The following is a 25610-nucleotide window of genomic DNA, read 5'->3' on the forward strand; positions in this document are numbered from 1 at the left end:
CTCACAGTTGCGTCAAGCTGCGGCCTGAACAGATGCGCTCAGCGTCATTCCTTCTCACATCCTGCCGCCTCCAGGGAGAAGGGAGAAGTACTGCTCCGCTCCCCTCCCTGCCCGCAGCCATCTCTTCGCCACGGTAAGAGTTTTGAAACCCAAATAAACGGTGCTTTGGCGGGGCAGGCCCCCCTAAAGGAAGTTTCGGGGGGCTTCCTGGGGGTCTCACGGCTGGGCGCTCCGGGTGCCTAAGTTGTTTTGGTGTGCCCCTGCTTAATTACGTAGTATTGGATCACATTGCCTTCAGATATCATCCATCCCTGTGATTCTGTAGTCCTATTCCTCTAAAGGTTGGCTTTGTGATAATAATATACAAGATACTTAACGTAAATTAGGATCACCATCACTGCTGCTAACTTGTTTCACTGAAGGAACTGAGCCTCTATTAGATCCCTGTCATAGCTACTTAAACAGTGAGATGAAAATAGTGTGATTACCTTGTTATTGGTGGTCATTGATGAGCTGACCATCCCTGATGGCCAGTGAATCAATTCATATGTGTTGCACTATATATGCTACTTTATTGCTCCCCCAAATTGTGCAAAAGGGCAGGCCTGAAGGACAAACTAGAAACAGTAACGATGGTCTAAGTAGAAGATTGTTTAATAAGAGAAGATTGTTTAATAAGAGAAAGAGGGAAGCAAAATAAACAATCATAAAACTGGTAGTCAGAGAGGAAAAGAAAGGAAGACAGCAATTGAACAAGAAAAAAATGCACTAGAAATGGAAGACGGGCAAACGCATCGAATTAATTCTGCTCAAGATATATCCTATTGTCAGTCACAGACAGAATATATGGCCTCAGGAAATCAACATTCACGCATCAAGAAATGCAGGAGCATGGAGGAGAGGCTGGGTAACCTGACCTTAGATTGAAAATGAGGAGAAATGAAGCAGATCACCACGTTTCCATCACAAATAGGAGGCTTGTAGGCCATCTTTAATTCACAATTACGCAAATTTGGCATTCAAAAACTTTGCTAAATAGATTGTTATATTGGTCTCCATCTCTCCATCTGTACAATCATCTCTGCATTTCATTCAGATTTGTCTGGAATGTTTGTCATTCTGACTGGTGGAGTTTAAGGCTCTTTTTAATGTCCTTCTGTAGCCAAGCCACTTTCCCATCAATTTTATTTATTTATTTAGTAATAATCAATTTTATTTATTTATTTAGCGCCATCTATATAGAATACCTTCTTGCTGGAGGTCTTCAAGCAGAGACTGGACAGCCATCTGTTGGAGACACTCTAGCTCTGGATTTCCTGTGACCTCACAAGAAGATGTGCAGATATGAAATGGAAATAATATATAGAGAATACATTGCTAGAACTACTTATAATTATGACAATGTCATAGATCTTGCCAGCCAGTTGCTCACGACATCATAAGTTGCTTGGAGCTGCTAAATACTGATTATTTGATATCATGAACCAGAGCTGAACCATTAAAAACAAAAAATGGTAAGTGGTTCAATAATCAGGCTATTGGCTTTCTATTGCATGGTTTTGGTTTTGGCTTTCCTGTTTTTACTACTACTACTACTACTGCTGCTGCTGCTGCTACTACTACTAGCATGCTGCTACTATTACTGCTGCTCATATACCACTTTTCAACAAAAGTGCTCAAATCAGTTTACACAGAAAATAGTAACAGCTAATGATGGCTCCCTGTCCCTGTATCTATATTGTTTAAAACCCCTTTCTAAAACTTTCAGAAATATGCTTTTTAAAAAAGAAATACATATGTTTCTCAAGTGAAAATAGTTATTTTATTCATTGCATAAAATTGCAAGCATGATTGATATTACTCTGCATTAAATGTATCTAAATTAGTTCAAAACTGGCTCAAAGGGTCTGAGCTTGTTACTGAACCACTTTCTAAAGTTAGTATCTGAGCTGGAACTGAACTAGAGAGTTGGAAAATTTTGATGAACTGGAATGGAACCCAGATTTTAATGGTTTGACTCACTAATCTAGAGCTGGAAATTAGTGTTTCTGATCCTTGTGTGCCTCTTGCTGCAGGTTTTTCTATTTTATGGTTGTTTAATACATGTCTATAAATTGTCTTTTATGTTTAGTTATATGAGTACCATCAGACCAAAATATAGAATAGAAATAGAAATATTGTACATTAGAAACCGAAATGATATTGTAAATCCAAAAGAAAACCAGCTATTATCTTTTAAAAGATTAACAGTAAGAAGTCTGTACATACATGACAGAGAGCTGTGCATTAAAATATGGGTCATTTCTATTAACAGATATCTATCAATATACTAAGTACACAAAACAATTGACAGGATCTGTGCGTGTAAACAATGTTTCAGGTATACCACAAACATTGTATCACATGGGATGCCCCATGGCAGAAGAGAGTGAGGCCAGCCCAATAATCAAACATAGTATGCTAGGTTGGATTTCCCTATGCAGATGGATAAGAAGATCCTGGGGTAGTACAATGGTCCAAAACAAGCACCATTGATTACATCGCTGTCTCTGGGAACCGGCTACCCTAGTACAATGGTATGTACAACATCACTGTGCAGATGTGGGATAGCATTTTTGAATGTTCATCTGCATTTAAACAACAACAACTTCCTGCAAACAGAAAGCTAGCACAACAGACTGGGCTAGGATCTCTCTCCTTGCTATGCTGGCTTTCTTTTCGCTGGGAGTTGTTGGCTTTTTGCATGAGGGAGCATTTATAATGGAATCCATTCCCGTCTTCGGTCTGAAATGGTGCAATCCATCCTTCTGCCTCAGAACTTTACCGTCTCATTCTGCTGCATGTTGCAGAATTAAGATTACAAAAATACACACACACGTGCGCGCGCGCACACACACACACTCATACTAGCTTCTCTCTGGGCTGGAGTATGAGTGAGGTTAAATGTTGTACAGAAGCCGAAAGCATGGCGATGAAAGAAGCAAGCAATACTGGTCTATGGCATCATGCTCCAAACGAGCTGTTTCCCCCCAGAATACTATTTATGTCAATTGTCACAAGCAGATTCATTTGTTCAAATAAATCAGTGCCATTTCTGTTTAGTCAAGCATTCCATGCCATTGAATTCAGAGAGAATTTTTCTCCTACTACCATCCCTAATGAGCCTGCTGTATGATTTCCAAGGCAAACAGTAGGACTTTAATGTTTAGGGCTGTGTAGATAAACAGCAGGACTTAGTATTAAATGTTTTATGGCTGACAAAGAACACTTTCATCCCCAGGACACTTGTTTGTTACTTGACTCAGCAGAAAGAGATGCTGTGGGAGAGAGCTTCCCCTCTTTCCCAGGAAGCGGAATCTGTGAGTCACAGGACAACATTGTACTTGGACTGCTGTATTTGTGCTTTAGCTCTTGGTACTTTTCTGATTCTGTGTGTTAAGTGAGGGGAGAGAGAGATGGGCACTTGGGCCTCACTCAATGAGGTCATTCACACAATCAAAAACTGAGGCTATTCTCACGATGGGGGGAAACCAGGCTTTTTCCCGTTGTGAGAACCACTGGGCTTACGGGCGAGCTCGGTGGTTCTCTGGCAGCTAGCCCGCCAAAGAAGCCCTCCTCTTAAATGGGGTTAGCGGAGCGAATGCTCCGCTAACCCCATTTCCCCGATTGTGAGGTGCCATGGCACGGCTCTGCACTGTGGTGACTTGTGAGGAGACCCCCGGTGGGAGGCTAAAACGAGCAGTTGCACGGGGCATCTTTGGATTTCTGGGGGCCATGCGGCCCCCCCATCCCTGCAGCCCCTACCGGCTCCGTAATGGAGCCAGTAATTGTGTGGGCAGCTGATCTGGACAGATCGTGTGTAGAGTGTCACCGTGTTCTACCCAGGTTTTGGAGCTGTGTGCTACCAGTTTTTGGTTGTGTGGAAGCAAAGTTAGAGGGGACACCTGGCTAGAAGTGATTGTGCGGAAGCAAGGTAGGAGGAAAAACTACCGGGGGTTTTCCTCCTACCTTGCTTGCACACAATCATTTCTAGCCAGGTTTTCCTGTTACCTTGCTTGCACACAATCCTCCTACCAGGTTTTCCTCCTACCTTGCTTGCACACAATCATTTCTAGCCAGGTTTTCCTGTTACCTTTCCTGTTACCTTCCTGTTACCTTGTTACCTTCCTGTTACCACACAAGCAAAAATTGGGAGCACACACAGCTCCCAAACCCAGCTAGAACACAGTTTTTGATTGTGTGGATGATCTCATTGAATTACTCACTCATGGGATATCACAGTTATTAGGGGTTTATCCCCACCAGATAGAAAACTCCATGACAAAATAAAATCTCCCTCATCACAACAACCAGACTTCCAGCAAGGCACTTCTGGTCAGAGTTGGTCTTGTGGTAGCAAGCATGACTTGTCCCCTTAGTTAAGCAGGGTCCACCCTAGTTGCATATGAATGGGAGACTAGAAGTGGGAGCACTGGAAGAGATTCCCCTTAGGGGAGGGAGCCGCTCTGGGAAGAGCAGAAGTAGGGTTGAGAGAGACTCCTGCCTGCAACCTTGGAGAATCTGCTGCCAGTCTATGAAGAGACAATACTGAGCTAGATGGACCTATGGTCTGACTCGGTATATTGCTGCTTCCTATGTTCATCTCTGACAGCTTTTTAAAAGACTATTAAGATGCATTTATTCATTCAAGCTTTTTGTTTAGAGCTGGGGTTTTAAACTGTTTTAGTGTTTTCATTTCTGATTTAATTTGCTTTATGTTTGTTGTAAACTGCCCAGAGATGTAAGTTTGGGGTAGTGTACAAATATACTAAATAAATGAATACCAGTAGAGTAGAATAGAATAGAATAGAATAGAATAGAATAGAATAGAATAGAATAGAATAGAATAGAATAGAAAACAGAAGTGCAGGATTCCTTCCAGTTCCTTGATACATTCCAACTGTCCTAAGACTGAGAGGAAGGGACTTGCAGGCAACAGGCAGAAGAATGTACCAGGTGTGCAGCAAAATGTAAGGTTTCAGATTTCTCTTTTCATCACAGTAACAATTAGGCCAATCCTCCAGGACCGGCCCTGGCGTCTCCAAGAATTGTCACCAACTTCCAGGTGATTACTGAAATCAATTCTGAAACTGTTAGTGGCTTGGTATTGTGAAATATATTGGGAAATACATCCAGGAAAAGTTTCAGAGTTGGCAGCCCTAGTGACAATCATAGGAAGCTGCCATATACTGAGTCAGACCCTGCCTTGGTCCATCTAGCTCAGTATTGTCTACACAGACTGGCAGCTGCTTCTCCAAGGCTGCAGGCAGGAGTCTCTCTTAACCCTATCTTGGAGATGCTGCCAGGGAGGGAACTTGCAACACTGCAAAATTATACAGTGGGTGTGTGGATGTGCACTTGGTGACCTTAGCATAGTGGGGAGCATGAACATGAGGGAATCCCCAAATAGTTTCATTCATCATTCCAGTTGATCTGCCACTCACTCTTGTTCCTAAGCAGGACACTCCCCCCCATCCAACTTCCTACCCTTAGTGAACCCTTTCCATGTTGTTTTGTCTGCTGAGGAACCTGTATGCATCTGCCACTCACTCCCTACCTAATGCACATTACCTCAGCATTGTTCTGTGCAAACTCAGAATGCACCCCAGACTACACACCCCTGTGCCTGTGCATTACAAGAAAGAAAGAAAATCACTAGTGTTCTTTCAGGGAAGGTTGTCTGCCATTCTTGGTCTTTTCACTGACAAATCTCTGACAATCTTCCAGGAAACCTCAGAGTTCCTAGGAGTTCAGTCTGAAAACCAAGGAGCTGCATCAAAGACACACTGGTGTTGTCTGTGTGGTTCCATGCATAAGAACACAGAAACCTAGGAAGCTGCTTTATACTGAGTCAGACCATTGGTCCATCTAGCTCAGTATTGTCCACACAGACTGGCAGTGGCTTCTCCGAGGCTGCAGGCAGGAATCTCTCTCAGCCCTATCTTGGAGATGCTGCTAGGGAGAGAACTTGGAACCTTCTGCTCTTCCCAGAGCGGCCCCATCCCCTAAGGGGGATATCTTAGGGTGCTCTCATGTAGTCTCCCATTGAAAGGCAACCAGGGCAGACCCTGCTTAGCAAAGGGGACAATTCATGCTTGCTATCACAAGACCAGCTCTCCTGAGGTGTTGGGTGGAATGTGAACTTTGGCCATTAGCCCATCCTTTCAGGATGTAAGATTTCTCTCCCCATCCCCTCCCTATAGGCACTGAAGCTGGCCCTAGAGCGCGGGCCTTTCTCCATCCCAAGAATAGCCCCGGGGGCAGTGGTGGGCGTGAAGTCCACAGCGTTCTATTTCCTTGCCCTTCCAGGAGCCACAACCCCGTTAAGCCAAAATATTTGGATTTCAAGACTATTTAGTCCAGCTACGACACCGATGAGTTTAAACTGGTCTCAGTTCAAAATGTTTCTGCTTAACTGGGACCCATATCAGGCTGTTTAAACTAAATGATCGCTCTGAAACAGGCGATCTGTTTCTCACTAAAAAAAAACCCAGCACCCCAGTTTTGAAAGCTGCTGGCATGTCGAACACATCCACAGTTGTCCTTAGTCTGGAACAAGATTCCTTACTCCGGAGTGAGAAGTTTTTACTCCGGAACAAACACTCCTGTTCCAAGCTAGGATGGAACAGCTGTGGTAGACGCGCTAACCCCATTCTTCGTTTTCAGAGTAGCATTCAAAAGCAAATTTGAGCCGCTCCCGTCAAGTTAAACTGGCTTTTCACAATTAGACTGAAATTGTTTTTCCATGCTTTAAATTCGACACATTAGAAGCGGGTTCACCAAGACTCCCAAACACCTCTGAGCCTCTCTCCTGTTGTTGTCCTTTGTGCGCTGTGAACGTGGTCAATGCGAGCAAAAGCGAACCGATTCTTAACTGTATATACGTGCTGGCCAACGTACATTTGCATTAGATCACTCAAGAAACCAGTTTTAAAACTGATATGTAAAACCCTTTGACTCCGCTGTTGAACAGAATAGTATCGATTCCTACAGCCCTGGTTGGAAAATGTGGTCCAGGGGGCCGAATGGTGTGTTTTGTTTTGTTTTGTTTTGTTTTGTTTTGTTTTGTTTTGTTTTGTTTGGAGGGGAGGGAGGGCTTTGAGAAGAACCTGGGCAGGACCTTTTTCTCAGCCTCGGCTTTTCAATCGGTTTCTCTGTTAATCTGAGGGATGCATCCTGCCACCTTCCAGCAGATTCTTGGAGGACGAAGGGGCTGTAGTGTAGCAGTCATCTGTGTTAGGAAATGAAGAACCTTCTGCGACAGAAAGAGAAGATAAGCACTCTCCTCCCTTCCCTGGTGATTAGGCTTTAATTAAGTTCTGAGTATCCTAAATAGAAAATTTAGGATTCCAGCCAATGAAACAGTCTGCACCATGCAGTCCTAAATTCATTTTAGTTACTAGGGGGTCTTGATCCCACTAAACATATTGGGACTTATTTCTAATATACTTAGAGGTCATTCACACAGCCAAAAACTGTGTTCTTCCCCTGGCTTGGGAGCTGTGTGTGTTTCCAATTTTTGATTGTGTGGAAGTAAGGTAGGAGAAAAACCTAGGTAGCTTTTCCTCCTACCATGCTTCTACACAATCACTTCTACTCGGATTTTCCTCTAAACTTGCTTCCACACAACCGAGAATTGGAAGCTTGCAGAGCTCCCAAACTCGGATAGAACACAGTTTTTGACTGTGTGAATGACCTCTTAGGCCTGCACTCTTAACCCCTATTTGGGCATTTTATTGTACAAATGTGCAGATGTCTGTGCACTGACTCATGCATGTGTTTGTGTGAATGACCTTGCCTGTGTTTATTTTAAAAGTGAATCTAGTACTGACCCCTCAAAAGCATGATACAGATAGGAAATATACTGCTGTACCTGTGGTCTTTATAACATGTGAATAACTACACTGATCTGTACCTGTGTACATTCTATGAGTGTTGAACATAAGCTACAAATGGGACTCTAGATATGCATAATGCCATAGAAAGGGCTCCTGCTGCATCCAAGGCTAAAAATCTTTGAGTCCCCAGATGTTTGATTATAATGCCCACCATTCTTAGCCACAATGGCCATTGTGGCTGTGAATGAAGGGAGTTGTAATCCAACAACATCTGGGGACCAAAAGCTGAGAATCCCCTGGTCTAGTCCAGCATCCTATTTCCCACAGTGGTCAGCCAGATGTTTCCAGAGAGCCAACAACCCCACTGTGGCATCTCCTGTTCAGAGGTGTACTACTGGAAAAGAGCCATCCCTACTAAGGGCCTGTGATAGACTTATCCCCCCATGTATTTGTCCGACCCTTTGAAAAGCCATCTAAGCCTGTGGCCATCACCGCCTCTTGTGGCAGCAAATTTCACACCTTAATGAGATATTGAGTGAAAACAGGTCAGGTATTACGTCTCACCATCTGTTTACTTAAGGAGTGGGCAGGTTTACACTGAACTAATGCTTCCTCAATATGGAAAGGTTTGCAGTTAATTAAGTTGCTCTGCTGGTGTTTTAACAGACTGGGGAATTTCTTCACAGAGGAAAATAACTGGCACAATCCAACCAACTTTAAACATGATGAGTCTTTGTAAGTGTGGATAGGATTCCCGCCATTAAAGAGTTCATACCCGGCTCAAATTAACCATGCCCAGTTTATTTCAGCGGGTGACATTTGAGCAGGTGCTTAATTTTCACGTTAAAATCGATGGGATTTATACGTGTTGAAGTCGGGCTGGATTGTGCCCATAGTTGTATGGAAACGTCCATTTTACACTCCAGTCCTAAACACATTAACTGCCAACCAGACTAAGTTACTGAATAGTATTATTACGGGGTTATTCTAAAGGACTACTTAATATCAATAGGAGTACTCAGGAGTAATGTAGCCTATATGTCAGCTGTTGACTTCAGAGTAGGGCTCCTTGTTTTCCCACGAAGTGCAGCGCTATCCTATGCATATTTACTCAGAAGAAAGTCCTACTAAGTACTCAGGAGTTCAGTGAGTCTCATTCCCTAGCAATGTAAACAGAATTGTAGTCTGAACTCCCAAGGACAGCAGTAATTCAGCTGTTCCCAACCTTGGGTTCTACTGTGGCTGCAGATGAAGGGATTTGAGGTCCAACAACATCTTGGGACTCAAGGTTAGGAATCCATGCTCCTTACTTAGAATTAAGATCCATTGGGGTTAGTAATTCTAAATGCAGTTTAGATCGGGATTATTTAGGATCGCAGCCTGCGAAAACTACACCCGCGGAATCAAAAGCAGTCCGAAACCCAGAGTAGCTCTGGCATGGAAATCAGCTTCGGAGTAGAGTGCTTTAATGGATCCCAACCCTTGGTTATTTATTTACCACGATGGGCCAGCAATGGACAACCTTCAGAATGAGAGGCAGCTCTGTAGAAGAGCCCTATTCTAAAATAAATATGTAAGAAATTGTTAATATATTCAGGGCGTGGATTACAAGCTACTCTATTAGTAATTGAAACCCGTCAACATTTAACTCCTAAACAAGTGTAACTGGAAATAAGTGTCATTGTGGTGTCAATAGAATTCGCTCCAAGACCCGCAGACTGAACTAGTTGCATTTCAGCCCGACTGAGGGCTGGCTGGAGGCAGCATTGGGCCCTGAAACCGCTCAATTTAATTTGTTTAAATTCGCTTTTACGTTCTGAGTTTGGTTATTGTTTTGAGTGTCGTTTTTGTATACCGCCTGGCATTCTGGAGCGGCGGTCTACCGATGCTGAAATACAACCAGGTTTAACTTGTGTTCTGGACCGTGGTGCAGCGCACAATGCCCAATCCTTCTGCAATCAAAGTGAGTCTTTAGACTCAGTTCCTTCCTTCGGAATTGGGTCCACTCTTCCCAGTAAGTCTCGGCGCCCGTGCCAGATGCATACATATATAAAAATAATTTATTATCATTATTCTCCAGCTCTCCTGTCGGTTTTTATGAAAATGAGCAATATTGAAAGCCTTTCCATCCCGCTAGCTGCAAGCCTCGCATAAATGATGAAAATGGCTTCGGGGTTTTTTTTTTCAAGTGAACTGTGCAGATCTGTGAAAATAATATCAGGGTTTTCCGTCAGAATGAACTTAGCCGCGTAGCCAGGCGTGCCTTAATCTGACCCGACACCTTCAAACCATCTGCGCTACGGATCCACCGTCTGATTTACCAAATCTTCCCGGGAAAGAGTCGGAGTGTACTTGATACTAAAGAAAAGACAGTGGAAGTCTCCCTCTCTGTGTGTCTACGTTCTCTCTCTCTCTCTCTCTCTCTCTCTCCTGAGAAAGATTGTTGAAGAAAACTGAAATATGGTTAATTTCACTCCATAGGGCATGCAGCAAAATGGTCTTCATTACACACACACAAAGAGGAAGCCCCGAAGCTCAAATTAGGAATATTTTATTATTATTATTTACAATCTAAGAGAGAGGGAGGAAGAAGCTATAATAACAAAGAAGACGTTCAAAAATAGAACATGGCTTAAAGGTCTTGCATTATAATATGCCTTCCAAATATCGGTTTTCTTTCCAGAGAAAACTGTTCTTCGAAGGGGGTGGGGGGAATAGAACATCTAGAATAAATTTCTGATCGTGGAGGTATTGTTTCCTCCCTTCTCCTTCTCCTTCTCCCTCTCCTCCCGCGATGGAAAACTGAAGGCCGTTCAAAGGACGATTTCAATCCGTTTGTTGACAGTAACGTTACGCGTTTGTTGTTGTACTACTAGTAGTTGTTGTTGAACAATGGAGTCTTCCGAATGGTCGGGGAAACCGCTTTTCTAACTTTCTGGACACTGTAGGGTTTGGGGGTGTTTTTAAAGGGAGGGAGAGAAAGAAGAAGAATGGTGGGATATTTGGGGAGGGGGAGTCAAAAATTATGGCTAATCAATAATTTAAGAGATGCCTTTAAGTTGCTTGTCCTGACCTACAAATGACTTCTCACTCCTTCCACGGCTATCCAGGGTGTTTATTCAAGCTCTCTCGAGCGAAAACAATGAGGTTTAAAATGAAAAAGAAAAAATTAAAGAAGCAAATGAAGGAGAGGGGTGACAGAGGCGACTGGAGGGCCCTTGGGTGCGAACAGGGGAATGGAGCGAGAGAGCGGATCTGTTCTTTCTGCTCTGTTCCTAGTTTTAAATTGTAGGAAATGTGCTAAAGATTTGGATGTGGGTCTCCCAGAAGGAAAACGTTTACCGAGTCAAGGCTAACTTCCGTCGCCTAGCTTAACTCTACCTTATTCACGCTTACTTGAGAGTAAGTCACATTGAACCCAGCGGGGATTACGTGAGACAGAGTAAACACTCATAGGTTTGGCTTCCACCGTTGCCCTCCGCAGCTCATTATCAGATCAACTCTGTTGATCAAGACAAGTGGGTTGAATAGAATTTACCTACTCTCTAGTTGAGCTTACATAGGACTGCAGGCAGGCAGGCAAGGAACCCGCTTTCAAAGCAAGGCCTTCCTTCCTCGCACATGGCCGTAGCATTTCTATGGGACATCCCAAAGCCGGGAAAAGAGGATGAAAAGTTGTTGGTGAGTGGGTCCAAAATAGGCAGGATCACCTGGGGCCAAGCAAACCCACAAGCCCCAGAACTGAAGTTTCCTGGCCTCATCAAGCTGCATAAAACTGCATAAAAACCTGTTCCTATATGGGCGTTTGGGGACTGACTTTAGTGCCTCCTTTGACTTCCCTTCGCATCCCAACTTTCCCTTTCTGACCTACTTTCTTTTCGCCGCTGAATGAGGAGCTGAATTACTCTCCAGAATCTATTTGTTGACTGTGGGCAGAAAGAGAGTCAGAGGGAGAAGGAGAAGGAGAAGCGCCTCTTTCTCCCTTAAAAAAACGGCAGCTCCGTCTCAGTCCGATCCAGAGCCCTAGCGCGCCTGGACCCTGCCACGAAGAACACGCGCAAGTAGCTCGCAAAGAATCCAAACTCTTTCTCCACGCCCGCCCGGCCTCTTCTAGCAAAGGGGCCACTCTCTGGGCGCTGTCGACCGCTGGGAGGTGCTGAAAGAAAGACGTGCGCGGAGCGGGACGGAGTGACCCTCCTTCTCCAAGCGCGCCGGGCTGCGGCGCTGGCTTTGCGCTTTGATTGGCAGAAGTTTGACAGTGATGGGCAGGCGCCCTTCCATGGCAACCGAGGGGCAGCCAATCTGGCAAGGCCAATCGCAGCAGATCTGCAGCTAAAAGGGCTGCGACGGCGTGGCGGGGGGAGTGGAGGGGGGGCTGTCCCCTCTCATCCCACCCTCCCTCCTCCCCCTCCGCTCCTTCCCCTTCCCCTCTGCGATTCACACACACATTTCGGCGGCGGCAGCGGCTGCTGCTCCAGCTGCCGGGAAAAGGTTCGCCCAGCGGGCGCCTGACGCGCGCCAAGAAGGGGAAAGAAAGGTCCATTTGGGGGTGGTGTCGAGGGGCTTGTTCTCCCCGGCTCGCCTTCGTCTCTAGCGCCAAGGCGAGCGAGTGCGCTGAGGCGTTCAGTTTTCCGTTTTGTTTCGGTTCAAGCCGCCAAAGGGAGAAAAGCGCTTCCTCCCGCCTGACATTCGGGGAAGAGGCGCCTCGTCCAGCCAGCCTGAAGCCCCGGAAGAGTCGCTTCAGGCTGGTGGACCCCGGGAACAGGCAGGCAGGCGGTCTCAGAGCGGAGGAAGCGGCGCCTCGGAGAGTGTGAGGGCGCGCGAGGGTGGCCCGCCTCAGCGCCGTCCCGAGGAAGGAGACGGGTCGCCTCCTCAGCCCGCCGGCCCGCCCGCCGTGGCCCCGCTCGGCCGCCTCCATGTTCCAGCTGCCCCTCCTCAACTTCAGCCCGCAGCAAGTGGCCGGGGTGTGCGAGACCCTGGAGGAGAGCGGCGACGTGGAGCGCCTGGGCCGCTTCCTGTGGTCGCTGCCGGTGGCGCCGGCGGCCTGCGAGGCGCTCAGCCGCAACGAGTCGGTGCTGCGGGCGCGCGCCGTGGTGGCCTTCCACGGCGGCAACTACCGCGAGCTCTACCACATCCTGGAGTCGCACAAGTTCCCCAAGGAGTCGCACGCCAAGCTGCAGGCGCTCTGGCTCGAGGCCCACTACCAGGAGGCCGAGAAGCTGCGCGGCCGGCCGCTGGGCCCCGTCGACAAGTACCGCGTGCGCAAGAAGTTCCCGCTGCCGCGCACCATCTGGGACGGCGAGCAGAAGACGCACTGCTTCAAGGAGCGCACGCGGCACCTGCTGCGCGAGTGGTACCTGCAGGACCCCTACCCCAACCCCAGCAAGAAGCGCGAGCTGGCCCAGGCCACCGGACTCACCCCCACGCAGGTGGGCAACTGGTTCAAAAACCGCCGCCAGCGCGACCGGGCCGCCGCCGCCAAGAACAGGTCGGTAGACCCGCACGGGGGCGCGCGGCGGCGGGGGCGGGGAAGGCGCTGTGCCCTGGCTGCTGGGAGGCAACAGGGAGGCGAGCGAGGAAAAGGCAGGAAGGCGGCCGAGTTCATGACTTGCTTTCGTTGGGTGGCATGATGGTGCGTTAAAGGCAGGGCGGCTCCGCCTTTCCCTTAGAAACGCCCAAGGCGGCTCACAGCAGATTTATAGCCTTTCCAGTTGCAAAAAATGCAACAGCTCAAGACTCCTATAGATACCTATATCCATAGGCGGTTAATCCACCTGATGCGCGATCTGTCAACGTGACAGGCATGCAAGGTAATGTGATTCGCCGATTTCACTGATATCGCTACCCATAAGTATTATTGTGAGCCGCCCCGTGCAGTATTGTACTGGAGGGGCGGGATATAAATATGTTATTAGGGTGACTACATGGTTCTTCTTCGATCTTCATTTGAGCCTCATGATAACCCTGCGAGGCAGGTTAGCCGAGAAAGAACAACCGCCCCAAGGGCTTCATGGCTGAGCCAAGATCTGAGCCAACTCGGGTCCCGCCAGTCCTAATCCGACACTTTAACCGCTATACCACACAGACTCGATTCTTCACACACGTCCATATTACCTATTAAATTCTTCACCCAACCAGGCTGCTACAACCCGGGGCTCACCACCTAAATTTCAATGGGGCTGACTTGGACGGAGTAAACCTGCTCGCGTTGGAACTGCACCTCTAAGCATCCTTCCTCGGAAGGAATGGTGCTGCATGCCTTAAAGGCGCTCTGCAGTCTTAAACACATTCAAGACGAGGTTCGTGGTTCGTATTTTATTTCCTCGATTGTTGCTGCACTGGATGGTCCGCTTCTTCTGCCCGCGTGCACTCAAAGCGGAACTGCGAGCAACCTGCTCCCTTCCCAGTGGTTTGGTTTTTTATATATTGTTTTCTCCTCCCCAATCCTCTTTATATTTATTTGATTCCATATGTTGTTAGTTTGACAATTAGCTTTTACAACGTGACCAGGATAAAAATGAATGATCAAATTAATACGGACAGAGGGACGAATTAAGACAGAAATGTATTTTCAGGTTTCCAAAATCAACCCAATTGGTTAAAATAGGGGATTTCTCTCTCTCTCTCTCTCTCTCTCTGCCCATTTTAAAAAAACTTGGAGTGCATTCAATGAGTCTGAATTCCCAGGAATATCTGTCTGTCCTTCAGTGGGTTTAACTTCCCAGGAATTCTCGACTTCTCGGAAATAAAAGTAATTTGTGGGAATTTACTCCGTCGAAATCGATGTGGTTTACTTCGCCCTAATGTGCTCGAGAATCATATATGTATAATATGTAAATATGCTCAGGATATCAGCTTAATATGGCTGTCCTGAAATACAAGTACGGTGTAGGCAGCACAGTATTTCGGTAGCCTCAGCCACCCAGCCCAAAGACTTCGAAGGAGACCCCCTCGTTCATGTAAAAGGCTTTCCTTTCCCATGGAATGGGTTTGGAAAAGAAGGTTAAGCCCCGCCCGGCCCTAAACACAAAACTTGGAGCTACGTTAGGCACCAATTCCCCATTGAAATCAATTTACCTTTTGCAGTTTACAATCAGATCACACTGATATCCTCAAGAGTGCTTAGAAAGTAAATTCCATTTAAATCATTGGGAGGAATGTTGCTTCCAAGTAAGAATGCAGAGTGCAGTTACCTCAACAAGTGAGATGAATTTCTCTTCAGCGTCAGTACCCTGTTCTTGCACATTCAGGCCGATGCCCTTTAGGGCTAGAAAAGGCTGCTGCTGAGTTTCCAGAGCAGGTTTTTGGAGGAAGTCTGGGAAACCACTAAACATTTTTTTTAAGGAAAACAAAACAGTTACATAGTTCTTTTTGTAAAGTCCAATAGATTCTGCAACAATTTATCAACAACCAGTTTTTCATTATTTATTTTTATTTGTTGTAATTTTGCAATACTGTATCTCTGTTTTACAATGGGGGATATGTGTTTCCTGATGGCATCCATCTCTACTTATACTTAGAAGCAGGCCGATGGATTTTACAGAAGCATATATTAAAATACTATAAATACAATCTATTTCCGTACATAGGCATATCATTTAATACTATTATGCTACGGTTGCTGATACCCACCTATACAGATGGATATTTCTAATACTATTAAATGCTCTCTGATACATAGATAAACACACAGCTCTCAACTGGGTTATGTCAACTGGGTTATGACAGCCCTGTTAAATCAAGTCTTTGGGCTTAAATGGGTGGTGGATCAGGCTGATGGAGCCCCAATCTTAAACACGTGTGAAGCGCTACCCTAAATTATATTTATTTTGAAAGAAGTCCCATTGAGTTAAATGAGACTTGCTTACTCTCAATAGATTTGAGTTTAATGTGACTTGCTTTCGTAGTGATTTTAGGTGAGGGGCTAAGCTTCCCATCTAAATGCAATTCCTCACATGAGTAAGTGCCTTTGATTTAAAGTAGACTTACTTATGAGTAAAGTATTTGAGCATAATGCTGCCTGGACAGAGAGGCACATGCTATGCTATTTCATTTTACTCACCTACCCAGCGTCTATTTGTGTAAGATTATAAATAAGCTATAAATAAAATACACACTGCAGTGGTCCTGATTTGTATTATAATGCACATGGATCCTACTGAACATCCATATTCAGCTGTAACAAGATATAACTCAAAATGTCTCTAATACAGAATTCAAGATATCTCGAAATATATAATGGTAAACCTTCTTTTAGAGGCAGCCACATGGAATCTGCTTCCACAGATGTGCATTTCCTGCATATTTTAGGATACATGCCATTCCTGTGAAAATTATGTCAGCATCTTTTCACCATTAGCCTTTATCCTCTTCCTGTGGAGGTGGGGTCATCTTGGTTATGCACTGCTCAGAAAAGATTCTCAGTATTGCCATTTGAATGTTGAACAAAGGTAGGATTATCTAACCCACTGAACTGGTTTGTTTGTTTTAAGGTGTAGAGGGGTGTGTGTGTGTGGGCTGAAACAAGAAATAAACAGAGAAAGTATGAGATTGTCTGGGGGGAGGGAAAAAGCTTAGAAGGGGAAAGCATTTCGGATGCCATTTATTCATATTAATTAGCACGAATGACCTATATTTTACAGGAGATGAGTAAAATGGCCCAATTCACAAGCCTGTTGTGCCATAATATTTGGGTGTAAGTCAGTTTTGTCCCTAGGACTCTGACAGAATTAGATCAGCTTAACTCCAGAGAGAACCACCACTGAGGTTGTGAACCAAAGGAAGGCCGCTGTTCTATGCAAATGTATGCAGGAGCAACCCGTTCAACTCAGTGGGATTTCTTTCTGAGTGAATTTACCTAGGATGGGGCTTCGTTGATCTCCCAGGGTCTAATATCTGAACGAAGTTTAAATGTAGAAGGGGGCTGGGATACAGTTTAAATATGGGCGTGATGTTAAGCAGAGTAAACAACTTGCCTATATTTTGCTAATAGCATTTTTAAAAGAAATAATTCCCATTGATTTCCATGGGATAGTCTTCTAAATAAGGCTCCTGTCTTATGCACACTTACCTGGGAGTAAGTTTCAGTGGGGAGGCAGGGGCAAAAAGACAATTTGGTAGGAAACGAAATCAATGTTTCAAAACTCACTGAATAATAAATTGTTTAATCTCTTCTTCGGTCCAGAATGATGAAGACTGAGTGCTCTGCAATAAATATGCAGTACAAACCTATGTATGTTTACTTGGGAGTGAATGCTACTAAGTTTAGTGGTATTTACTCCCATGTGTGTGCCTCAACAGCAGCATTAAATTTCATCTTTAAATCTATATAGGTCCACAGGAGTGAATGTGGGAAAATGGAAATTAAAGGATTTGGGTTTTAAGTGGGTTGCAGATTGAGTTAAAGGGGTACAAGTGAAACATAAAGCATATGACATTTATTAATACAGTAATTTCCTTATTCCTGTTCTTTTCTATGTTTAAATTATTTACAGATATACTTTAAAATATTCATAGCTAAAATTATAGATTTATTTCTTTAAAACTTTGGTTCAGATAATATTCTTTCTGTGGGTTTTAGAGGAAGTTTTGTTTGGTTGGTTTTGTTTTTTTTTTAAACTGCATAGGAAGAATGAACAGGAGGTCCTTTGTAGAATTCAGTTGCTATAGGCCATTTCTTGTATTACTGGAGGGAGTTTGATTCACATTGATGCTGAATTTTGCAGAAAACGGGGTTTCCTTCTCTCCCCATTGTACTGCAATCATGGTTAAATTGGTTGGAACAGGGAAGAGAATCAGTGTTTTAAAACAGGGAGTAGAGAGGGTAGAAGCCTCCAACAAGAGACTAAATATACCCTAAAAGCTGCTGGGAAGCAAGAATGCATCAATTTTTATGATACACAATACTCTGCAGAACTAGAAACTGCCATTTCATTACCAAATTATGGAGATTACACCCTATTATTTTGTTTGTTTTAGGTTTGTCATTAAAGAACCATTTCTCTGGGCAAGGCCTAATTAACATTGTTCTCGCCCCTCCTTTGTTCTTAGAACGGCAGACAGCCACACAACAATGAGCATGGTCGGATGATAATGATGATGATGATGATGATGATGATGATGATGATGATGATGATAGTGGTAATAATAACAGTAATAATAATGAGAACAATAAAAACAATACTTTTAATCACACATTCCATGTGTTAGGAGCTCTGCACAGATGCAGCTTATTTTGAGTCCAAACACCTATGCCATCTGAAGATGTACAGTTGGAAACACTTTCAATATTTTAAATCAGAGGTGGACAGAAAGTAGATAAGGATCTACTGTTAGTCCTGGGTGATCTACAATAGTTCTGCAAGGGTTTCTGGCCCCTGGTTGCTTAACAATAGCAACAACTTAAAGCTTTCCCCAACCCAGTTATACTGAAAACAAATTCTTGAGCTGAGAAGTCACTCAGAGGCTGAGGCCTGTTCCTTCATTCTTAGCATATGTCCACCCAGGCAGCACAGCACCTATTTTGCAGCTGGTGGGAGCCAATGGAGGCTCTCAAGGTTCTGGCAAAACAAAGCCAAAAAACCAAAAAGAGATCACACAAACCTGAAGTCCATCCACCCACCTCTATTTAAAACCATGGCTGACAATATGAGGGAAATTACTCAAAGATGTAGTACCACTGGAGTTACAAGAACAAGTTAGACATTGCCCAACTTCCTGAGTAATTTTCCTCAGACCATCAGCCACTGTTTATATTCTAATCTTAAATATATTCATAGGTACCATTTTGGTAGGGAGGGTTCAAGTCCCCTCCCTGGCAGCATCTCAAAGATAGGGCTGAGAGAGATTCCTGCCTGCAACCTTGGAGAAGCCACTGCCAGTCTGTGAAGACAATACTTAGCTAGATAGACCAATGGTCTGACTCAGTATATGGCAGCTTCCTATGTTCCTATGATGGGCAGAGCCATCGCCACCCCCATGTTCCAAAGCACACATTGATTGGTTGGTTGGTTGGTTGCATTTCTATACTGCCCCATACCAAAAAGTCCCTGGGCTGTTCACCTCCTATGCTTTTTCCTCAGGAGCACCTCTGCCTTGAACTGCTTTTGCACACGGTGTCTGTTCTGTGTCTGCACAATTGCCTGGGTCCATATGATAGGTGTGCACATTCAAGATACAGATTCCTTTTCTTTTTTTAAAAAAAGTGTGTGCATGAATGAAAGAAGCCACTTGACCTGCGCAGATTGCACTGCTGTAGTTATGACGAGGTATAACAAAGAAAATAATCAAACACATGTTCTTAAAATAAATTGGGTTGGTTTTGGGGTTGTGGTTGTGGTTGCATTTTTCCTTTGATTGTAGGCAAAAATGGCCTTTTTAACCTTGCTGAATTTGCATACCTCCTCCCTAAGGAAATCTGAAATGGCATCTCTAATACACGCACACACAAACAGACACATACACAGACACACACACTCCATGACATGAAAATTATATTTGAATACCTAACACACACACACACACACCCCTCCACCAAACTGCATGGATTATGTTGAAATAATTCCCATGGAAAACATACCATACCTACAAAATCCAATTAAACAATTTAACTTAATATCCCCTTAAAAATCGCAATAGGAAGAATAACATTGATAGTATCCAAAAACAATGTGATTTCTTAACTTGCTTTACAAACTTGTAAATATTATATCAAGATAATACACATGAAACACTCTACACACACTCAAAATAACAAATGCTGTTATCGTTACATGATCTGAGTGAGAAATACCTTCTTAAAAGTTGCTGACTATTATGCATAAAGATGTAAAATGATAGCAACAGTCATAATGCTATACAGAATTCAGAACTATACTTTAAGTGTAGAAATGCCCAAATTAAAGTGTATTTATTTTTCATATATATCTGGATGGTTTGCATACAATTAAATAAAACTGAAATTTAAACAACTAGCAATAAAATATTTTTAAAAATTTAAAACTTAACTAAAAGCCTGAAGAAACAGGTGTGTCTTAAGAGTTTTCTCCAAGGTGCGTAGAATATTACATGGAATGTTGGAATGATGGAGCTTTAGAGCCCTTCTGAGCTTACAGTGTGTGTGGGGATATGCACTTGGTGACCTTAGCATAGTGGGGAGCATGAACATGAAGGAATCCCCAAATCATTCCAGTTGATCTGCCACTCGCTCTTGTTCCTAAGCAGGACACTCCCCCCCATCCAACTTCCTACCCTTAGTGAACCCTTTCCATGTTGATTTGTCTGCTGAGGAACCTGTATGCATCTGCCACTCATTCCCTACCCAATGCACATTACCTCAGCATTGCTCTGTGCAAACTCAGAATGCACCCCAGACTACACACCCCTGTGCCTGTGCATTACAAGAAAGAAAGAAAATCACTAGTGTTCTTTCAGGGAAGGTTGTCTGCCATTCTTGGTTTTTTCATTGACAAATCTCTGACAATCTTCCAGGAAACCTCAGAGTTCCTAGGAGTTCAGTTTGAAAACCAAGGAGCTGCATCAAAGACACACTGGTGTTGTCTGTGTGGTTCCATGCACAGGAACACAGAAACCTAGGAAGCTGCATTATACTGAGTCAGACCATAGATCCATCTAGCCAAGGGTTCACACAGGAGTCTTTCCCAGTCCTACTGGGCAATGCTGCCAGGAATTGACTTTCTGCATGTAAAGCAGATGCTCCACAACTGAGCTATGCCCCCTAGACTAACCCCATGTATTGCTAGACTGCCAAGTCTATGGGCTCAGTCTATGTGTTGCTAGACTGCTCAGTCTATGGGCTCAGGCTATGTGTTGCTAGACTGATCAGTCTATGGGCTCAGGCTATGTGTTGCTAGACTGCACAGTGGTAGAGCCTCTGCTTTGCATGCAGAAGGGGTGTGTGTGTGAGACAGTGGGTGGGGGAGGGCCCCTATCCAATCCCAGCACAACAGCTCTTCAGTGGTTGTTCCTTAATCTAAAATGAAATACAGTATAGCCTTTTGATTCTTTTGGGAAAGACAACCATCTTATTTACTTGTTTGTTTATTATTTTTATGTGCAAACCACTTTGAACACCTTTTTAAAAGCAATATATAAATATTTGTAGTAGTAGTATAGTATGGACAGATAGTAGGGTTTAAGACAGGTGTCTAGTTAAGAAGGTAACATATTAGTGGCATGGTTGCCCATGGTGTGCATGCTCATTTCTTATGTACTCCTATAGACTAATCAAACTGGTTTATGAAACACAATACAAACCTAAGGGGGAAAACGATATTTAGGGAGGGGGGAAAAGGTCAGAGGGCAAAGTTTGTCTAGCAAATATGTTGTTAGGAAAACGTTGCTCTGTAGCAGAGGGTGTGTGTGTGAAGAAAAGGCAGTGTAATTTCCAAGTAGGCTTTTGCTTGCAATTGCTTTCCTGAAGCACCACTTATGTATATGTAAGCCAAATAATCCAGATTCTGAAGTCTGCTGTTGTCCTTTGAATAAGGACATGAATTGAAATGCTAGCGAGCCCAGAAAGCCCAGGAAACAAAAAATGCTGAGGGGAAAGAATACTGTTACTTTAGTATTATATGCCCCTCTAGTGACTCCAGGTCCAGCTACCCACTAGACCAACCTTGGATCCCAAGATATTGTTGGATTACAATCCCCATCATGCCCCACCCCCAGCCACAATGGCCTTGAGGATGAATTATGGGAGTTGCAGTCCAACAATATCTGAGACCCAAGACTGAGAACTTCCGCACAAGTCAGATGAAGAAAAGGAAGTAGTTCTTCATACAATATATAATCCATTTATGGAATTCAGTGTGCATCCCAAAAAGGGGGGAGTGTGCAGTGGGGAGAAGGCATCAGGCATCTTGACTACTTGGGCGCAATTGGGCATGGGTCTCTCTCTCTCTCTCTCTCTCTCTCTCTCTCTCTCTCTCTCACACACACACACAGGGGGGGGAGAGCCTACTGAGGGCATCTGGGGAAACCCTATTGAAAACCCCCTTAGTAAGAAATACACACATAATCAGGATAAGAGGCATATGGAAGGAATATGGAAATAAATGTTCTATAAAGTGAATAAGTGTTATTTAAATGTATATAAAGTGAGACTATGTTATCAAATGAAACTGCTTTAGAAGAGTCTGCATCTTTCTAGCTCAGCGTGGTCTGCTCTGTCGGCAGTGTAGTTTTCCCAGAGGTCTAACATCCCTGCCCCCTGAGATCTTCTTCTAGCTAGCAATGGTAGGACTGACTGAATCTGGGATCTCGTGCATGCAAAGTATGTTGCCTGCGTGGGTAAATGACTTGACTACAAAGCCAGAGGTTGCCGGTTCGAATCCCTGCTGGTATGTTTCCCAGACTATGGGAAACACGTCTATTGGGCGGCAGCAAAATAGGAAGATGCTGAAAGGCATTGTCTCACACTGCCCAGGAGGAGGCAATGGCAAACCCCTCCTGTATTCTACCAAAGACAACCACAGGGCTCTGTGGTCGCCAGGACTGACGCCGCACACTTCACTGAGCTAAGGTCTCTTTCCAAGCGGGAAGAGCAAGGTGGTTGTGTGACCGTTTTAAGATTCAGATGCCCCTGCTAACTGAGCAAAGAGACACCTTTTAAAATGGTGATACTCTTATATTTAGCAGGGAGCGAGCAACAGGCCCTATCTAACCCCAGCACATCGTCCCTCCAGTGGCTGTTGCTGGTATCTGCTTTATGTTTCTTTATAAATATCAGTCATCATAGTAGTAGTAGAGCCTATGGGCTGAATGTCCATTTTCTTCTTTTCTCGGGATAGCATTTTGTCAAAGCACCATTTGACAAAATGTGAGACCCAGGGCAATTGCCCTCTCCCTCAAAGTGGGGGAGGGAGGAGAGACTCTTTCATTAATATAGCCGGGGTGAACTATGTTGGGAGGTGAGAAAGTTTTAGTAGTGAAGTTTTATTGGGCATGGATTGTAGTGTCCAATGACGTTATCATTGTGATCACTTTTTATCAGAATTTGGGTAGTTAGAACAGTGTATTCACCCTCCCACCCCCCCTTCAGCACAAATTTCTAGGTTGATCAATGCTTCAAATCTTTACTGGAGTGGCCTCCAAAGCACACATCATAAAACACATTAAAATTTAAAAAACACACATTTAAACCAGAATTAAAATTAAAACTATATCATTAAAAGCCAGGCTAAAAGAGCGGCACGTTCATCTTTTGGGGAGAGAAGAATATAGAGTTGGGAGCTGAAGTTCAGAGGTATTTTAGGTTGCAGTGGAGATGGGGTTGGGATACCTGAAATGGCGCGTGGGGTGATGTGGCGTTAAGGGCAAGGTGGAAGCACTGTGGAGGTCTTTAGTAAAGTAGTGGGGATTCTGGTCAATACCAGCAAGTTGTCTGGGGCAGTGATAATAGGTGGTCAAACTCAAGCCGGACATAATCTGACATTTTGGGGTGAGGAAATCTAAGGATAGCCCTGGAGAAGGGAAGGAGGAAGGAACAGTCGGGACTTAAGTACACATCGCCTAGTATTTTACAATTATTTAAAGGTATTCATTACAAAATTTAATTTTATGAGTGTTAAAAAGAGGTGTCCAGTGCCCATCACTTATTACATTTTAAATCCAGTTTGCTCCACAGAGAACATAAGAACATAACAGCCCTGCTGGATCAGGCCCAAGAAGGCCCATCTAGTCCAGCATCCCGTTTCTCACAGTGGCCCACCAGATGCTGCTGGAAGCCACAGGCAGGAGTTGGGCTTGCCCTCTCTCCTGCCATTACTCCCCGGCAACTGGTTCTCAGAGCCATCCTGCCAGAAGAGCTCTGGTCCCCCTCCCCACTTTATATCCATAACAACCCTGTGAGGTAGGTTAGGCTGAGATACAGTGGCTGGCTTCATCATGTCTGGAATCTCCCTGTAGAAGTGGTCAGAGTCAGAGCCCTGCCCAGAACCGTAATGAACTTGAGGATAACATGGACTTTTGGAAGGGGAGAGGGCGCGCTGGCTGGTGCTCAGGTGTGGGGCTAGAGTTCGGCGGGGTGAATGATGGGGGGGACGGGGGAGGAAATGAGGGGCCAGGAGCCCTATTCGGACATCACATTGCCTGCGTGTTCAGGTGGCTGCACAGAAGAGGATGTCCGGTCCGGGGGAACAGCCAGGGTGGAGGCTGGAACTGGGAGGGTCCCTGTGGGTCGTAGTGGCCGCAGGGGTGCGTTCCCGAGGGTCGGAGCAAGGGGGTGACTCTCTAGGTGCGGCGGGGGGGGGGCTACCTGGGGATGCGTGTGTGGAGGCAGAAGAGAAGGTCTGGGCAAAGGTGGAGCTTGTGGGTGGGTTAGGGGGGTGGGGAGGGCGCCCGAGCGTTGGCGCTGAGGTTGGGGGCGCCTGGAGGGAGGGAGGGAGGAGGCCTGGTGGTGGCGGGAGGGGGCGCCTGGCGCAGGGCCTGGACGCCGTGGAGCGTCTGCTCGGCGGAGCCCGGGCTGGGGTTCTCCTCCTCCCGGGCCGGTGGGGAGCGGGATCTCGGGCCCCGCGACTAACGGCTCCTCTCCGCTTCCAGGCTGCAGCAGCAGGTGCTGTCCTCTCAGGGCGCCGGGCGGCCGCTGCCCACGTCGGAGGAGGAGAGCGCCGGCGAGCCGCTCCTGGGCGCAGCCTCCAGCCCCGCCGCCAGCCTCTCCAGCAAAGCCGCCGCCTCCTCGGCCATCTCCATCACCTCCAGCGACAGCGAGGGCGACCTGTGAGGAGCAGGGCCAGGAGGAAGAGCCGCCGCCGCCGCCGCTGAGCCCTTCGGAGCCCCCACCGCCAGGACGGCGCGGGCGGGGCCGCCAGCCAGCCCGCCCCGGGCGCAGCAGCCGCAGCCAGCCAGCCAGGGCAGGGCAGGGCCCGGCCGAACACTCCCCTGCTGCCCGCCAGTGCCTGCCTCTTCCCGGCCGCCTGCATCGCTTTGCCTTGCCCGCCAACCCGGGCCTGCTAGCTGGCTGGCCGGCCGAGCACCACAGCCGCCTCCAGGCCGCCAAGGACCGCCCGGCCCCGGTCTCAAAGCCAAACAAAGGCCGCCGCTCGGAGAGAGACTCCGCCGCCGTTGTTTCGTCGCCTTTAATTCTTCAGCAAGGATCTGCTTGTGAAAGATGCGCCTCAGAAACCAAACACACAAAACAGGGAGAGCGGGAGAGAGAGATTGAGAATACCAGCTCCATCGCCTGCCATTTTTTCCTTGGGAATTTTCAGTCGAAAATACACTGTTTTGTTTGGGATTTGATTTTTCTTTTCTTTTTCTTTTCTTTTTGGTTCGTTGGCTTTTACTTTTTAAAAAAGTTTTTTTTAAATAAATATATAAATATATATATAAATATAAATATTCTATATAATGTTGGCTTATTTAAAGAATTGCTCTGTGGGTAGATTGTTTCCTTTGATGATCATAATGATTATTATTATTATTCATTATTATAATTATTATTTGGGGCTTGATGCCTACGTGCACAGGTGATTTCCATTTTCGCTTTCCGTCGAGCATGTGCAGGACAGACTACTGTACGGGGAAGAGTGGGGCAGCCAGGACACAAGGGGGGGGGACTATTTGACGAAACAAACCATTCAAATATAATAAAATATTGGGTAAGCGAACCTAAGATTCTCTCTTTCCCTTCCTTGACTTAGACATTCTTAACGCGGGGGAAGAGCCGGAGGTTTTTTGTTTAGGCTCCAAGTCGAGGCATTGAAAAGGCCTTGG

The 25610-nt window shown here is 45.4% G+C and overlaps 1 protein-coding gene across 1 annotated transcript; it reads left to right on the forward strand.

The window, feature by feature from the left end:
- Positions 1–12727: 12727 nt before the first annotated feature.
- Positions 12728–24743, forward strand: SIX6 (SIX homeobox 6). Its single transcript, XM_053283700.1, has 2 exons — positions 12728–13365; positions 24438–24743. Exons 1-2 carry the CDS (start codon positions 12794–12796, stop codon positions 24616–24618), a joined length of 753 nt encoding a protein of 250 aa, XP_053139675.1. The 5' UTR covers positions 12728–12793; the 3' UTR covers positions 24619–24743.
- Positions 24744–25610: the final 867 nt, after the last annotated feature.

This window comes from Hemicordylus capensis, chromosome 1, assembly GCF_027244095.1.
Source record: "Hemicordylus capensis ecotype Gifberg chromosome 1, rHemCap1.1.pri, whole genome shotgun sequence".
NCBI lineage: Eukaryota > Metazoa > Chordata > Lepidosauria > Squamata > Cordylidae > Hemicordylus > Hemicordylus capensis.

Excerpts from the sequence above, each read along its gene's own strand:
- SIX6 (XM_053283700.1), top strand. The coding sequence starts at position 12,794 with ATGTTCCAGCTGCCCCTCCTCAACTTCAGCCCGCAGCAAGTGGCCGGG. Across the intron at positions 13,366-24,437 it reads GCCGCCGCCGCCAAGAACAG|GCTGCAGCAGCAGGTGCTGT; the intron begins GTCGGTAGACCC and ends CTCCGCTTCCAG.